Source organism: Portunus trituberculatus, chromosome 15 (genome assembly GCF_017591435.1).
Source record: "Portunus trituberculatus isolate SZX2019 chromosome 15, ASM1759143v1, whole genome shotgun sequence".
NCBI lineage: Eukaryota > Metazoa > Arthropoda > Malacostraca > Decapoda > Portunidae > Portunus > Portunus trituberculatus.
This window is the reverse complement of record NC_059269.1, coordinates 12,668,629-12,685,431: the sequence shown is the minus strand read 5'-3', so window position 1 is coordinate 12,685,431 and position 16,803 is coordinate 12,668,629. Positions and strand designations below refer to the sequence as shown.

The following is a 16,803-nucleotide window of genomic DNA, read 5'->3' as shown; positions in this document are numbered from 1 at the left end:
CACACAAACACACCAAAGCACTCACCAATTCCAAGATGCACCGAGAGAGCGTTCTTATCGAGTGTGAGTGACCAGATGTGAAGGTTGTGCACGGTTCGGACCCCAGGCAGGCCCTCTAGGTCGTTCAGAAGGGTGAGGTAATTAACGTTCCTCGGAGCGCCCTGCATCAGAATGTGCGCCAGTTCCCGAATGATAGGCAGCGTTGTCACCACCACGATGAACCCGAACACGAAGGTCAGGATCGGGTCAGCTATTTGATACTGAGGCTGGAAGAGTTTAAGGTATTATAGTTTGTTTACTCTAAAGTGGCTCCTTGGTCTCAGGTCTGAATAGTGTCCTAGGGAATATGTGGTTGTCAGATCGTGAGGAGAACCGTAGTCTGTCCTCGTGATAAGTGTGTGGATCAACAAAAAACGAGTATTATTCACCTAAAATCAATTATGTCATCAATAAGCTACACTGTTTTGAACCCAGGAGCCACTTTAGAGTAGACAGACTACAGTTGAGATGCAAACAGTTCCATATGCATTCTGGAGGAGTTTAACCCCTTCAGTACTGGGATGCATTTTTACCATAAGTATGAGTATGATTAGGCCATTTTATTTACATTAGGAAGGGTTTATGGAGGTTAGAAGATTAATGGCAAGAATCTTCACTATTTTAATCCCCCATAAAAGTCTCTGAAGCTGTATAAAATCACTAAATAGTAAGCAGAATGAATATGAAAACGCGTCATAGTACTGGAGGGGGTTAAGATGCTAATATGGATGCAAGCAGTTTCATATGCAGGATGGAAGAGTTTATGATGCTTATAAAGAACGCAAACAGTTTTATATGTCCATTTGGCTTGTATATGTAACTCTTTTTCAGTGAGGTATGCTACAGTTCTGATTCTTACTCTTACTCTTTCACTTATGCAACAATCAACACTAAAGGTCACTTCACAGACCCTTTACGATTATCTACTGGGAGGAAAAGAAGGATTGATAGAATATGTTATGCATCGTCTATCCTGCACAATGTTTAGAGGTGACTGGAGCAAAATAAATGTTCAAAAGGGGATTAAGATAAAGACAACATGTATCGAAGTGCGGTGAAATGGTTCAAACGCTTTGTTCTATATTGTTTTCAAAGGTTATGTATATGATTAATGTATTTCTCGCAGTGTATTTATCATATTACAAGTCATTTGCTCCCTAATTCTGGCTGACGCTTTTCCACTTTTTAGAGAGCCAACACTCAAGTGGGCCTTTTTCTTTAATTTTTTTTCCCCTTGGCTGGCTCTCTCCCCTACATAAAAAAAAAAAAAAAGAAAATTCGTCTTTAATTGCTACTAAAATCAAGGAAATATACTTAAGAACCGCAGTAGCTTGATTAGTTTCCATAGTTCCATTCCAGGCTGATCCAGAGTACTCGCAAGATTAGCTGTAAAAGTATTGGAGCGTCTGACATCACTTGGAATGTGTTACAGATCATCCTTGTTGTGTATAGGGTTTGACTTTAATTTTTACTGTTCTCTTGTTTTTCAATGCGGTTAGAAAGTTTAAATGGAAAGGGAGAGAGAGAGAGAGAGAGAGAGAGAGAGAGAGAGAGAGAGAGAGAGAGAGAGAGAGAGAGAGAGAGAGAGAGAGAGAGAGAGCAAGTTTTGAATCTATTTTAATGATAATAATAATAATAACCGCAAAACCTACAAACTTTACGAATAAAGCCACAACGTACGAGAATCTGCAATGAAACGCTATAAACCTTCGTACCTTTAACCTCTTAATTCAGCACTGGAACGCATCTCTACCATGAGTTTTGAGTGTGCTTAGACAATTTTATCGACATTAGGAAGAGTCTATGGAGGTCAAAAGATTAATGGCTAGAGTCTTCACTATTTTAATCCCAACATTAGGATTTGAAGCTGTATAAAATCACAAAATAGTAAGCAGAATGAATAGGAAAACGTGTCATGGTGCTGAAGGGATTAAGGAAGACGCCTGAATGTTTGTCTAGTAATCCGCAAATTATTGTGTTTTCCAGTATTTTTTTCATCTGTTTCTCTGTCACGGCAAAGGAGAAGTGTATATGGCTCACAGCTTTAATGAATCTAGATCAAACATGCTTAGATACACACAATAAATAAATAGATTAATGAAAACCAACTGGAACTCACCCATATTTTAACAATGATAGCAGCCACGAGGACAGCGAGAGTCTGCAGGATATCGGCTACGAAGTGCACTAGGGCGGCTCGCATATTGAGACTCTTGCTTTTCGTTGACTTCTGAGCTCCGTGGAAGTAACCGTGGCAGCCGCAGCCGTGCAGGATAAGGGCGATGCTGCGAGGAAAGGAGGGATTCTTTTTTTGTATGTAAGATGGGAAACTATTCAAGGGCAACATATAACGAAAGGCTTAGTTGCCAGTCTCCTTCCAGGCCCGAGAGTTAGCCCAAAAAAGGGATAAATGTCTTGAAACCTCCGTCTTAAGTGAAGTCAAGTCATAGGAAGTTGGAAATACGGAAGCAGTTAGAGAGCTCCAGAGTTTACCAGAGAAAGGTATGAATGATTGAGAGTACTGGTTAACTCTTGAATTAAGGAGTTGGACAGATTAGGGATGAGAGGAAGAAGAAAGCCGTAGGAGGAGGGGGAGACATGCAGTTAAAAGATCAGTAGAGCAGTTACGTGGGAATACATAGGAACAGAGACGATTGTTTGTGTGTATATATTGGAACCTTATGATTTGCTTGTTATTGGTGAAAGATGTAGGAAGGGCATAGGAAGTTGAGTAGTAAAAAGCTGATTAAATGCGCAAATTATAGGTGTTTGCTTAGCAGGATTAGTGGTGGTGGTGGTGGTAAGGAGTGATTGTATGATATGGAAAAGAGACATACAGAAAAGAAAAGAAGAGGCATTAGACAAGCACAAGAACAAGTAACATACAAACAAACAGATATAAAGAGAGAGACTGATGAGATAAAAACTACCATGACAGATAGAACAGAAATAAAAAAATATATATAATTGCACCAAAAAACGCGACAGAGAAGATCAAAACCACCATAACAATAAACTAGACAAAAGAACACCATGACTCCATCAAAGAAACGATAACCAGAGAATGACAAGACGCCACACTGAAGGAAAGGAATTGAAGACGAGCAGCACAACGCCTTCTTGCTAATCCCGCCTCATCGCCGTCCTCTCATCAGGTATTCCGTCAGTCCGCCTCTCAGTTCGTCAAGTTACCCGGTGGAAGCAAAAATATTGATTCATGGACTTTGGCAATATTCACAGTCGACACGTCCAGCCCCTGACAAGAAGATGACATCGAGTGGAAAAAATAAAACTGCGCCGTCTTTCGTGAATTCAGGAGATGGAAGTTTTGAGGGGAGAGTCTCGGAAAGGTGAAGCGAACTCTGACAGCTTGGGTTTATCTGTCCAGGTGGTGACGAGTGAGTATAATGTGGAGCTAAAGGTCACATAAGGAATATTCATGCTCAGTTTTTTTTTTTTTTCTTTCATCCTTGGTTCTGTTTCTCGTTTAATTAGAAAAGTTTGTTTATAAATGCGTGAATGAGTGAATTAATCGTGGTGAGGGTCAGGTTATTGTTTTTTTTTTTATTGTTTTTTGATTATTCAGAATTGTTGTTGTTTTCTGTGCATTTATATCATCAGTGAACTTTTTTTTTTTTATTTCTTGATAAGTGAGTGAATGAGTGAATTAATTGCGGTGACGGTCAAGTTATTGTTTTTTTGCTAATTCAGAATTGTTCAACTTTTTTTCTCTGCATTTATATCATCAATGGACATTTTTTTAAGCATCTTTAAGTGGAGTTATTAATCAAGCTTTAAAGTCAAGGCCGAGTTGAAAAGCTTTGATTCTTATTCACTTTACCGTTCAGTGGTTCTTTAGATTTTCATTGTAACTTTCTTCCGTCATCGGACATTTTTTTAATCATATGTATGTCTGCAATGTTTAAGTGGATTATTAAGGTAAATGTGAAGGTTAAAGGTTATCGTTCAGAACAGCTCCACTTTCTCTCTTTCTCTCATAAGTGGACACTTGTTGAAGGAAGAAAAGTCTGTGATTCTCTATCTTTCTTTTTGAGAGTGTGATCTCAGCTGTGAAAAGAAAAATCTGAGGCACGATACAATGTGAGCTTTCATTTCCTTTGGCAGTCAACTTTTTGTGCATCGAGCGACATAACTAGTCACGAGCGACGTAGCCGTTCAGGAGATCCAGGACAGAAGGTTGTGGTATGTATGCCCTGTGCACTTCCTCTCAAGATGTCAAGACAATCAGGAAAAGAAAGCGAAAGAGATTTTGAGTCACGTGTAAAAACCTTATGCATTGCTGCGGAGAAACACAAACACAGTCACCTCCTTGCACTCTACATTTATGATAACTGTGACGTAGAGGACCACAAGATCGTCAGGCTTAGAGAAACGTTTAACAGTCAATAAAGTACGAGATTTTTATGCGCTAAAAATTCCACACCGTAATCATTCACTCAACATGACTGGCATCACTCACACTTCAACAAACCGACTATGTTTAGATATTTCACATAGCATGAACTTCACCCAGTCATGCATCACCCATAACACTCAGCACACCTATACAGAAGGGTAACCAGCGCCTTCCTCACTCACAAGCAGCTCACACTCACGAGATATTGACGGCGATCGCTACAGAGGCCATGAGAAGCATCACATCTGGGTCAAGGGTGAAAGGCTGGTTGAGAAGACGCTGTACAGCCGCCCCCACTAGCAGCCCTGTCACCACCCACACCACAAGGACGCTTGCCACGGAACCCAACACCTCTGTGGGATAACAAGGAGTGTGGTGGGTGATGATGATGTTTATACTGGAAATCTACATAAAAATAGAGATGGTTGTAGTGATTATGGACAAGAAACTACTGAATAAAAGCAATGGTTATGGTGATTATGCACTTGAAACCTAAAAATTGATATGGTTGTAGTGATTATGGACTTGAAACCTGAAAATAGAGATGGTGTATTGATTATGGACAAGAAACTACTGAAAAAGGCAATGGTTTTGGTGCTCATGGACTTGAAACCTTAAAATAGAGATGAGTGTCATGATTGTGGGCAAGAAATTACTTAATAAAAACAACGATTATGGTGATTATGGACTTGAAACCTATATAAATAATAATAACAACATTTACAGCATATATATATTACCACAAAGCTTGCATGAAACAAAGGATGGACAAGAAACTACTGATAAAAAGCATTTGTCGTCATTATAGACTTGAACCTACATAAACAATAACAATTACATTCAGTGAAGGGAAAGGGGTTTTTGGTATGTTGTTACCGAAAAGCTTACTTGAAACAAAGGAAAAAGGGTAAATAGGGGTATAAGGAAGCATTCAAGGCACAGGGAAAGGGTTTTAGCACAGGGTTTTGCTATGCTGTTACCGAAAAGCTTAAATGAAACAAAGGAAAAAGGATAAATAGGAATGTAAGGAAGTGATGGACGAGGAGGGGTCAGTGTGCGGATATGTTGCACGCACAGTTTGGCGCACAAGTGGCATAGAGTTTTGCTGTGTGGCGGAGAGAAGCAATCACCCACGTATCAACTCGGCCTCCACCGCCGCTCAGGTCAATTGAAACACCAGTGGATGGGATGGAGCTTCGAGAGACACTATTGCTATTGAAGGAAAAAAACATCACCACCACCACCACCACTACTACTACTACTACTACTACTACTACTACTACTACTACTAGCCTTTACAATCACAAACTGGTGGTGAGACGAGTATTTCTTCAAACCACCACCACCACCACCACCACCACCACCCTTAACTAATACTAATAAAAATGATAACAGTAGTAATGATGTTATTGTAGTCATTGTTGCTGTTGTTACCATTAGTGCTGTTGCCATCATGAATAACTGCAACACAAAGGTCACTACAGCATTGCCAGTGTTGTTGTAATTGCTGTTGATGTTCCAGTTGTTGTTGTTAATGTTGTTCCAGTTGTTGTTGTTGATAAGGGAAAAGGTTTGGCAAGAGTAGATAAACTGTTGTGGAGTGACTTTTGGCGTGGGTGAAATGTGTGTTTTTTTTTTTTATAATATTTCAATACCACGTTAATGCGGGGTTGTTTATGTCCTGGTGGGAATTGAATTGCTCGTTGACCTGGCTATGTATCGATGTGTCTGTGTGTCTGTCTGTATGTCCGTATGTTTGTCTGTCTGTTGATATACATGTCTTTCTGTTTTCCTTTGTTTTTTTTTTTATACTTTTATTCAATTACTACTACTACTACTACTACTACTACTACTACTACTACTACTACTACTACTACTACTACTACTACTACTACTATCACCATCACCACCACCACCACTGCTACTACTACTACTACTACTACTACTACCACCACCACCACCATTACTACTACTACTACTACTACTACTACTACTACTACTACTACTACTACTACTACTACTACTACTACTTCCGTGTGTGTGTGTGTGTGTGTGTGTGTGTGTGTGTGTGTGTGTGTGTGTGTGTATCCGTTATCTGGCGCCGATCATTGTTATCACTCAAGATACGGAAATGCTTCGCTTCAACGAGAGCAAGTCAAGTTTAAGTTTCTTGTTGATGATCGCTTTGTTTTTCTTTATATATATTTTTTTTTTACGTTTGTTTCCGCATACTAGTCTCTCTCTCTCTCTCTCTCTCTCTCTCTCTCTCTCTCTCTCTCTCTCTCTCTCTCTCTCTCTCTCTCTCTCTCTCTCTCTCTCTCTCTCTCTCTCTTTCTCTCTCTCTCTCTCTCTTATCTATTACCATCTTTATCATAATTTTGCCTTTTATTCTCCTTTGTCTATTGATCCATTTTTTATTCCTCCTCCTCCTCCTCCTCCTCCTCCTCCTCCTCCTCCTCCTCCTCCTCCTCCTCCTCCTCCTCCTCCTCCTCCTCCTCCTCCTCCTCCTCCTCCAATCTCACTCATAGTTTCCTGTCCATCCACTCTTCCTCTCCTATACCTCCCATCCACCCACCTCCTCCTCCTCCTCCTCCTCCTCCTCCTCCTCCTCCTCCTCCTCCTCCTCCTCATATAGGAGAACACCCTCTTGTGTATATTTCAAGGCTGCGGCGTCTGCATTTTCACGACTGGTTGCCTCCCTCACCATCTGGGGCAGACGCTGTTATGACCCCGTGGAAGTGATTGCTCAGTGATTGGGGAGAGATAAGAGGTGGAGGGAAGGTGAGGTAACGAGACAAGCAGGGGAATGAGAGCGAATAGATGTGAGGTGATGTTATTGGAGTGACGTAGGTGTGGGTTGTTGGGGTGTGAAGTAGAGAGAGAGAGAGATGAAAGGGAAAAAAAGGTGTTATTTCTCCCCATTTTCTTTATTTTTCCCCCCACAAGCACTCAAATAATTAGGACTGGTAGGACAGGTGGAAACAGGTGCGAGGAGGAGGAGGAATGAAGGAAAGAGATAGAGAGAGAAAAGGAACTCCACTTCACTAAATGATACCTCAAACGATCGTGTGTGTGTGTGTGTGTGTGTGTGTGGGTGGGTGTGGGTGTGTATGTAGGGTGTAGGTGGCTACGGAGGGTGAAGGAGTGATGGAGATGAAAAAGGATTGCTCACTCAGACATGAAGAGAAGGGGTAGGTTGGAAAGGAGAAAAGTACTGGAACATTTGCAAAGAAAAGACTAAGCTGAGAGGACACGTGTGACTTAAAACAAGAGAAGGTGAGGGGAAGGTAAGAAAGAAGCAGGTGCATTACCGAGATAGCAAGAGCGTTAGATGGAAAGGTGTGTGTGTGTGTGTGTGTGTGTGTGTGAGGAAGGGAGGAAAGGTTATGGAGGACAGGTGATCAAAAAGGAACACAAGGGAATATAAAGAAAGAATTATCTATAATAGACCTGTTGTTTTGGTTCTTAGTGGATGTTTGTGACAGAGTGAAGAATATGAGTAAGGTGAATTAAGTTTGTGTTTTAATAAGCGAGTGATTGAATGCACAACTAAATGATAAAATAGAAGTTGTTGATGAGAGACTGAGTAGAAAGTCAGTGAGAAAGTGAATGAATAATGAATGAATAACCAGAATGAACTAACGAGTATATAAGTCAATGGATAAATGAATAACACACACACACACACACACACACACACACACACACACACACACACACACACACACACACACACACACACACACACACACACACACACACACACACACACACACCTGCCCTATAGTATCCAAAGTTCATGGTGGTGGAAGGGGGACGCCTGACCAGCCACATTGCAGCCAGGGACACAACGAACCCACAGAAGTCACTCATAAGGTGCCCGGCGCTGGACAGAACCGCTAAACTGGAGGAGTAGTAGCCGCCGACATACTCCAACAGCTGCGGCAGGAGAGAAAGAGAAAGAATGTTAGGTACTTGAGCAGCTGGAACTGAAGAGAAATGGGGTGATTAGATTTGTGGGTAGATAGATAGGTGGATAGTTAGACAAGTAGATAGATAGACATAGGTAGATAGATAGATAGATACATACATACATACATACATACACATGAATAAATACATAGATGAATATATAAATAGGTAGACAGATAGAGATAAATAGATACGTAGATAGATAGATAGAAGCATTTATTCATATCCTTCATTCTTTAATTCTCTTCATTTATGAGTATACATTTATAAGCATTTATATAGATTATTTATTTCTTCCTTCATTTATCTTTTATATAGTCTACATTTATCACGAGCAGTCCTGACATTTCCGGGATACAAGAGATTACCTTACGCAGATCCAGCGTCTGATAGATAAGGAAGCATATATATAACCACAACTTTATAGTGTTGATCGCCAAGGGTTCAGCGCCAATGATAAACATCTTCGTCTTTCATCATTTACTTTCACCTTCCTTGTGCTTCCTCATCACATTTCTGGGCGGTCATCACTTTCACGGTGCGTCCATTTGGTGTCTGGAAGGGAAGTGTGTGTGTGTGTGTGTGTGTGTGTGTGTGTGTGTGTGTGTGGTGACGGGAAGCGGGGATGAGGGAGGGATGGTGATTGGCGAGTGAGAAGAATAGATGAAGGAATGAGGAAGTGAAGGGCTAAGGGTGAGAGAACGGAGGTGAGGAAGATAAACGAAGGAATGAGTGGTGAAGGAGTGAAGGGAGGAGATGGTTAGGGAACTTAGTGATATAGAAAAAAAAAAAAAAGGCAAGGAAAGGAAAGATGAGGAAACAGGTTAGAAATAAAATGAAAGTGAAAGAGAAAAGAAGGAGAAAGGTAAAGGGATGATGAAGGGAAAATGTGAGAGGAGATGTGGGGAAATGAAGAGAAAACTAATTATAAAAGAAATAGGAAGAGGAAACTGATGAACTAATGTACTGAAGGAGGAAGTTAAGTGATGTTGAGGGAATGGGAAGAGGAGATATGGGAAAATCAAGGAAAACTAATTATAAGGAAAGTGGAAGGAGAAATTGATGAACTTAGTGCTGAAGAAGGAAAGAAAGGGAATTGGTGATAGGAGATATGGGAAATGAAGAAGGAAGGTGAAGAGACCGAAGGGAGGGAGGGAAAAATTGGTGGTGAGGGAACAGGAAGGTGAAAGGTGAAGGAAAGTGAAAGTTACCTCACCAGTTTCCCATAAATACAGTCATGAATGAAGTGGAATCTTATTTTTTCCCCACACGTGTCTCTTAAAGCCTCGAAGAGCTATATAATGTGCGAGTTTAGAGAGTGAACATTTGCCAATAATGCCTGTGATAACTGGAAGGATGCTTACCACCCTATTAAACTCGTCAGTACTGGGACGCATTTTTACTACGAGTTTGGGTATGATTAGACGATTTCATTGGCATTAGGTAAGGTGTATGAAAGTCAGAAAATTAATGGCCACAGTCTTCACTATTCTAATACCCCACATGAGTTTCTGAAGCTGTGTAAAATCACTCAATAGTAACCAGAATGAATTTGGAAACGCGTCATGGTACTGAAGGGGTTAAAAGTGGGGGGTTAAAAGTGGGGGGAGTATTCTTTCTCTTTTTCCATTATAATCTTACATTCTTGCCTTCTCAATTTTTTTAAGATATATAGAAATTAGATGAATGATAAGAATATACGTCTTGTCATTGCAGATTTTCTCAGTGAATTCACGAAAAACCAAACCATGAATTAAAGATGTAGAAATATACTATAAAATTATTAACCCCTTCAATACTGCGACACATTTTACCTTAAGATTTGTGTAAGATTAGACCCTTTTATTTACATTAAAAAGGGTCTATGGAGGTCAGAAGATTAGTGACCACAGATGAGTTTTTGGAGGTGTATAAAATCACCAAATAATAAGCAGAATAAATATGGAAACGCGTCATGGTACTCAAGGGGTTGAAAAACATATACATAACTATCAAAACACCAATCAAGAAAACTAGAGAGAGTGTAAGAATATAACGTTCATCTTAAGGTCAATTTGGAATTCGAGAAAGCTAAACAACACACAAAACTCCAACAAGAGTCACGAGAGTGTGGAGAATATGAAGAGAGGAGAGGAGTGTGTGTGTGTGTGTGTGTGTGTGTGTGTGTGTGTGTGTGTGTGTGTGTGTGTGTGTGTGTGTGTGTGTGTGTGTGTGTGGCTTTATTTATGATATATGTTCGTAAGTGTTACATGTATAACGTTCATTCTCTCTCTCTCTCTCTCTCTCTCTCTCTCTCTCTCTCTCTCTCTCTCTCTCTCTCTCTCTCTCTCTCTCTCTCTCTCTCTCTCTCTCTCTCTCTCTCTCTCTCTCTCTCTCTCTCTCTCTCTCTCTCTCTCTCTCTCTCTCTCTCTCTCTCTCTCTCTCTCTCTCTCTCTCTCTCTTGTGTGTGTGTTGTGTGTTTGTGTTTGTGTTTGTGTTTGTGTTTGTGTGTGTCGCGCCACCTACCGTGAAGAGAAGGGAGAGGAAGGCGGCCACGGAGAGCTTGACGAGGGGCAGCTTATCCTCTGGCGCCTCAGTGACGATGTCGTGGCAGTGTGTGGATGAGGAGGAAGAGCTGGTCCTGCTGTACACCTTGATAGAAAGCAGAGAGTCAGTCAGTGAGCCAATTAACCCCTTCAGTACTGGGACGCACTTTTACCATGTGTTTTAGGTGTGATTAGACGATTTTATTTACATTCGGAAAGGTTTATGGACGTCAGAAGGTTAATGGTCCAGAGTCTTCACTATTTTGATCCCCACATGAATTTCTGAAGTTGCATAAAATCACTAAATAGTAGTCAGAATAAATATGAAGACGTGTCATGGTAGTGAAGGGGTTAAAGCGAGATATCCTTGCTAGAACAACCAACCTCTGTGTGTTGCTGCGCTGAAAAGATTAATAATTGTCTTTGCAGTAAAAAAAAATTAACTGAGATTTAATGCATCCTTTATTTATTCGTTTATTTATTCCTCACCATCATTATATCACATTGCGGATTAAATGTTGATACAGCGCAACACTTCATGGCTTAAGCTTACCTTGACAACACTTTAGGTCGGATTTACTTTGTTTGGCTAGCTGACCACCTCTAGTTAACGTAAGAAGATGAGAGAAGCTGCAGGAAGCCATGAGACCTACACGTGGCAATCCCTATATGAAACATTCTATACTTATTTCCACCTGTCGTCGCAGCAAGGCAGTGTTCAACTCAAAATCTATTACGAACATTCAGTCATCCCATTGTCATTTCCCACGGTACTATTTTCCCCGACTGTTTATTGGAACGCACCTCCTAGCATTGTCTCTCTCTCCTTGGCCTCACCTCGTCACTGCTGCCGCTGTCTGTGCTGGAGACACTTCCTCTACGGGTGTGTCCTCGCCATAGGTCGTAAGTGCCTGGAACACAATGCGAGAGGTTGTCACGTCTTGTAAATTATAGTCATGCGTGCGTTTTGTTGACTCATAACCTGTTCTTATTTTTCTTTAACCCCTTCAGTACCATGATGTGTTTTCATATTTATTCTACTTATTATCTGGCTATTTCATACAGCTTTAGAAACTTATGTAGGGATTAGAATAGGGAAGACTCTATGCATTAATCCTCTGACCCCTATAGATACTTCCTAATGTGAACAAAATCGTCTAATCATACCCAAACTCGTAGTAAATATGGGTCCCAGTACTGATGAGGTTAAGGTGCAAACTGTGAGAGCTTTTTATAACCACTGGATGAAAGGGGAAATATGTTTAGAGAAAGTACATCAACCAGGAGATCTCGTCAGGTTTAGTATGTCTGCCATCCGGTGAACCTGCCACTGTGTGAAGAGAGGAAAGAAATATTTTCCTTGCGTATAACAATGTTTGTAGATCGGCGCCCTGCTAAGCAAATCGTGAAGGAACAACAGATCCAGCGACTGTCAGGTGAAAGACGACTTGGAGATTGTGCGAGTATCAGTCAATATTTCTAGTGACTTTCCTTAGCAGGTGTATGTCGTGGGGTGTGTGCAATGTGTGTGATTTTTTTTTTTTTTTTAATGTGTGTAATTCACCTCCTCGGTCGCCTGCTGGTGTGCCTGTGTCTGTGTCTGTGTGTGTGTGTGTGTGTGTGTGTGTGTGTGTGTGTGTGTGTGTGTGTGTGTGTGTGTTGGGGGTGAGGTAAGCAGGGGAATGTCTAGCAATAAAAGGTTAAAGGAATGTGGAAAGCTTTAAATTTGATACGATCGTGAAAATTCATCGGCTTTGGACTTCCATGGTTATAAATAAGCTGCCACACTTTCTTCCACTGTGTTACTCGTTTCCTCTAAAGACTTACATCCTCTTACCTTCCTACACCCACCTTACAAACCTCATACCTGATAGAATTTGAGGGTATTGGATTTAAGATCAATAGATGAACGCTTATATATGTATCATTCCCTCTAAATATTCTAAAGTTCCATAACAAAAGAACTTACATAACCCTTGATCTTGTTAATCTAAGGTTTTTTTTCGACCCTACAAAAACCCGTGGCTGTTACCAATCCCATTCTTTTTAAGTTCTTCTCTCTTTAAGGGGGTGAATCGTTTCTTAAAGAGTCACTGGGGACCGATTGAGAGAGAAAGAGAGGTTGATAGATCCAGGAGCGGCCGGCAAAGGCGCGGAGGGAACAACCATATATAGTGTACGATGTGAGGTAGTTTGACGACAGAAAAAAAAAAAATGATGACGCAAAACAGAGCCAGAGTGAAAACTATAAAGACGATTCTTCTCTGATTTTCGTTACGACGCTTAACCCCTTCACGTTTTCTCATTTATTCGGCTTATTATTTGGTGATTTTATATAGCTTCAGAAACCTACTATTGGTGACATTATATAGCTTCAGAAATCTACTATTTGGTGATTTTATATAGCTTCAGAAACCTACTATTTGGTGACATTATATAGCTTCAGAAATCTACTATTTGGTGACATTATATAGCTTCAGAAACCTACTATTTGGTGATTTTATATGGCTTCAGAAGCGTATGCGGAGGATTAATGAAGAGTGTAGCCATTAGTAATATTGTCTAACTTCCATAACTTTAATGTAAATAAAATCGTCTAATCATACTCTAAAGTCATGGTAAAATGTGTCCCAGTACTGAAGGGGTTACAAACAATTTGATGATTTTATATAGGTTCAGAAACTTATGTGGGGGATTAGAATAGTGAAGAGTGTGACCATTAATGTTCTAATCTCCATAACCTTCCTAATGTAAATAAAATCGTCTAATCATACTCAAAACTCATAGTAAAAATGCGTCCCAGTACTGAAGGGGTTGAAAACAATCTTATCTTCGGAGAGGCATTATGGACACTGAGTTCTATAGGCGTGGTGTTTGTGTATGCGTGTGTCCAGGTTTCCCTCACCCTCTTTAGTGGTAATCTTGTAACTCGCCACGGAGCTCCTGTTACTGGCAGAGCGGCTGGTGTGCTGCGAGCTGGAGGACGTGCGGCTCCCTTTGTGGTGACCGCTGCCGAACTCCGCCTCGTACGTGGAGTCGAAGCTTCGTTTTCCACCGGAGCTTCGGCTGTGTTGGGAGCTCCAGCTGTAGTCCCGCGCGCTGCTGCTGCTCTGATACCCGCTGCCGCCTTCCACTTCACCCGGCCCGGCCTCGATCAGCCCCAGTGTGTCGTCCTGAGGGAAGGAAATACATGTAAGTAGAGAGGTTGAAGATTACTTTGCCTGGGTCATCAGAAAAGTGTAAATTCCATCCACGATAAGAAATTACATAATATTGACGGCAGGTGCAACTTAAACATATAATTAATCATGGATGGAGTCAGAGCTACTTTTGTTCTTATATGTAACCTACAATTTTGCATATTCATCATCTCCATCCATAAATTATCCTTCCATGAAGTATTTCAAAGCTCTGTATTCATTCATCACTGCCAGCTTGATTACAGTCTTTTCATTCATCTGCTACTCTGTGAACCAATTGATATGTTTGTGTACCTTTTTAACATCCGTCGAGAAAGAAAACTGGAACTTGTACATTTTTTTAAAGGTGAAGACACACACACACACACACACACACACACACACACACACACACACACACACACACACACACACACACACACACACACACACACACACACACACACACACACACATACTTCACTTGCAACATAAACACACGAGAGGAAAAAAAAAAAAAACAGAAAAAGCGAACAAAAATAGACAAAGCTACACAACTGCATCCGGATCACGTATATAATCAAATTAACAACATGGGGCACTTCATCTTATTTCTGCACCAAGTTGTGTGTGTGTGTGTGTGGGGTGGGGAGGGACGATCACCACGCCGGGCAGTAAGTAGGTAGTGTCTTCAATTCAGAGAAACACCACCTTCCTCTCATAAGTCTTGATTAGTTCCTGGATGAGCGTGCAGTGAACCCCGCTCTTGATATCTTAAAAACCCTTCCTCCCTTCTTTTTTATCCTTTTTTTTTTTTCGTTTTTTTTTTTTTTTTTTTTTTTTTTTTTCGAAGGGTATGATGACCAGTGGACCCAGCCTCCCAAAGTACGAAGTAATTAGTACACCCTCACACGTACAAGGGTGTGGAGAAAACGAGTAGTAAGACACGTGTTGAAAATATGGAGACTTTGTATGTGCTCAGACACGTGTTGAAAATTTAAAGACTGTTTTCCTTTTTTCCTTTCTTTTTTCCAGCTTTCCTACTCTTCTGTACGTCTAATATTTTTTTTCTTTCTTTCTTCAGGTGTGATAAAAATAGTGCCGTTAGGAGAAAGATAGAGAAGGAGAGTTGGGGAGACGTGTTGGCCAGAAAGCAAGAATACCTCAGAAAAAGTGAGTAAGATTGTTGTATTTGTGTGAATTCTTACTTCTGTCGCAATGAATTTATAGACAAGACAGACGGACAGATGGATAGATAGATAGGTAGATTAATAAATAGATAGATGGATAGATAGATAGGTAGATTAATAAATAGATAGGTAAATAAAAAAGATCCATAGATAGATATACATACAGTCAGACATAGATAAATAGATAAGGATGTACAGAGAGAGAGAGAGAGAGAGAGAGAGAGAGAGAGAGAGCATTCATTTCATTAATTTCAAGAGATGGAAGGCTACCACCTCTCTTAACTTAGATAAGAGGAGTATAAATGTGCTCCCTCACTGGAAAGTCTCCCCGCTAATGCCCTGCTGGCTGGAGACGGGAGGGGCTTAAAACTCCATTAAAAAGAAGGAAATAAAGTCTCGCCGTCTTGAGTAAATTGGCTGTACTCTCTTAATATTTTTTTTATGCTTTGTTATTAAAAATGGTTCTATATTCCCTTGTCTTTCCTTTTTCTTTATTTATTTATTGGTGTGTGAAGGACGGAGTGATGTTAGCCACGTATATTTAACCTCTTCAGTATTGGGACATATTTTCACCTTCGAGATTAATGTATAATTAGACCATTTCATTGACATTAGGAAGGGTCTATGGAGGTCAGAAGATTAATGGCTACAGTCTTCACTATTCTAAATGGTTTTAGAAGACTGTGGGTTTGTTTTCCACGTATAATACCCAACCGCCCCTTTTTTTCTTTTATTTAATTACCTTGAGTTTTCTTCACATGCAAGAACTTCACTTTTAAGACTTTGAAAGGAGAAAGCCAAGGTTAACCCCTTCCGTACCATGACGTTTCCATATTCATTCTGGTGACTATTTGGTGATTTTACACAGCTTCAGAAACTCGTGTAGGGGATTTAAGATAGTGAAGACTCTAGCCATTAATCTTCTGACCTCCATAGACTCTTCCTCATGTCAATAAAATGGTCTTAAGGTAAAAATGTATCCCAGTACTGAAGGGGTTAATACCGATAGAAGAAGATTACACGTACAGTTTCTTTGGTGCATCGTTAAGACAGTGAAGGTCTTTTAACCCCCTCAGTACTGGGACCCATTTCTACCTTGAAATTTTTGTACGATTAGACCATTATTTTGACATTAGGATGGGTCTATGGAGGTCAGAAGATTAACGGCCACAGTCTTCCCTATTCTAATCCCGCAGATAAGTTTTTGAAGCTGTGTAAAATCGCCAGATATTAACCAGAATGAATATAGAAATACGTCATGATACTGAAGGTCTTTTAAGGTGAAGGGTGACGAGGGAGTACAGACAGTAATAAGCCATGTGTTAGTAATGCTGTACCCTTCTTTGTCTCTGTAGCTTTGACACTAATGTTTCACCAGCAGTATCGAGGAGACAAAGGCTTAATATTGCTCGACGTGCCTCTTTAGCGAGAAAATGAGGGAGGGTATTATTTAAAGAACACAGTATGAGTCGTGTCTTGGT

General features: G+C 40.5%; 1 protein-coding gene across 2 annotated transcripts in view; it reads right to left on the bottom strand.

The window, feature by feature from the left end:
• Positions 1-16,803, bottom strand: part of LOC123504335 (zinc transporter 2-like) — a 37,106-nt gene that overhangs the window by 8,287 nt on the left and 12,016 nt on the right. For both annotated transcript variants that reach the window (XM_045254787.1, XM_045254786.1), the window contains exons 3-9: positions 13,859-14,126; positions 11,791-11,864; positions 10,934-11,059; positions 8,233-8,395; positions 4,656-4,809; positions 2,159-2,324; positions 26-266 (exon numbers count right to left, since the gene is read on the bottom strand). In XM_045254787.1, the coding sequence (XP_045110722.1) occupies positions 26-266; positions 2,159-2,324; positions 4,656-4,809; positions 8,233-8,395; positions 10,934-11,059; positions 11,791-11,864; positions 13,859-14,126 (1,192 nt within the window). The remainder of the gene's footprint in view (positions 1-25; positions 267-2,158; positions 2,325-4,655; positions 4,810-8,232; positions 8,396-10,933; positions 11,060-11,790; positions 11,865-13,858; positions 14,127-16,803) is intronic.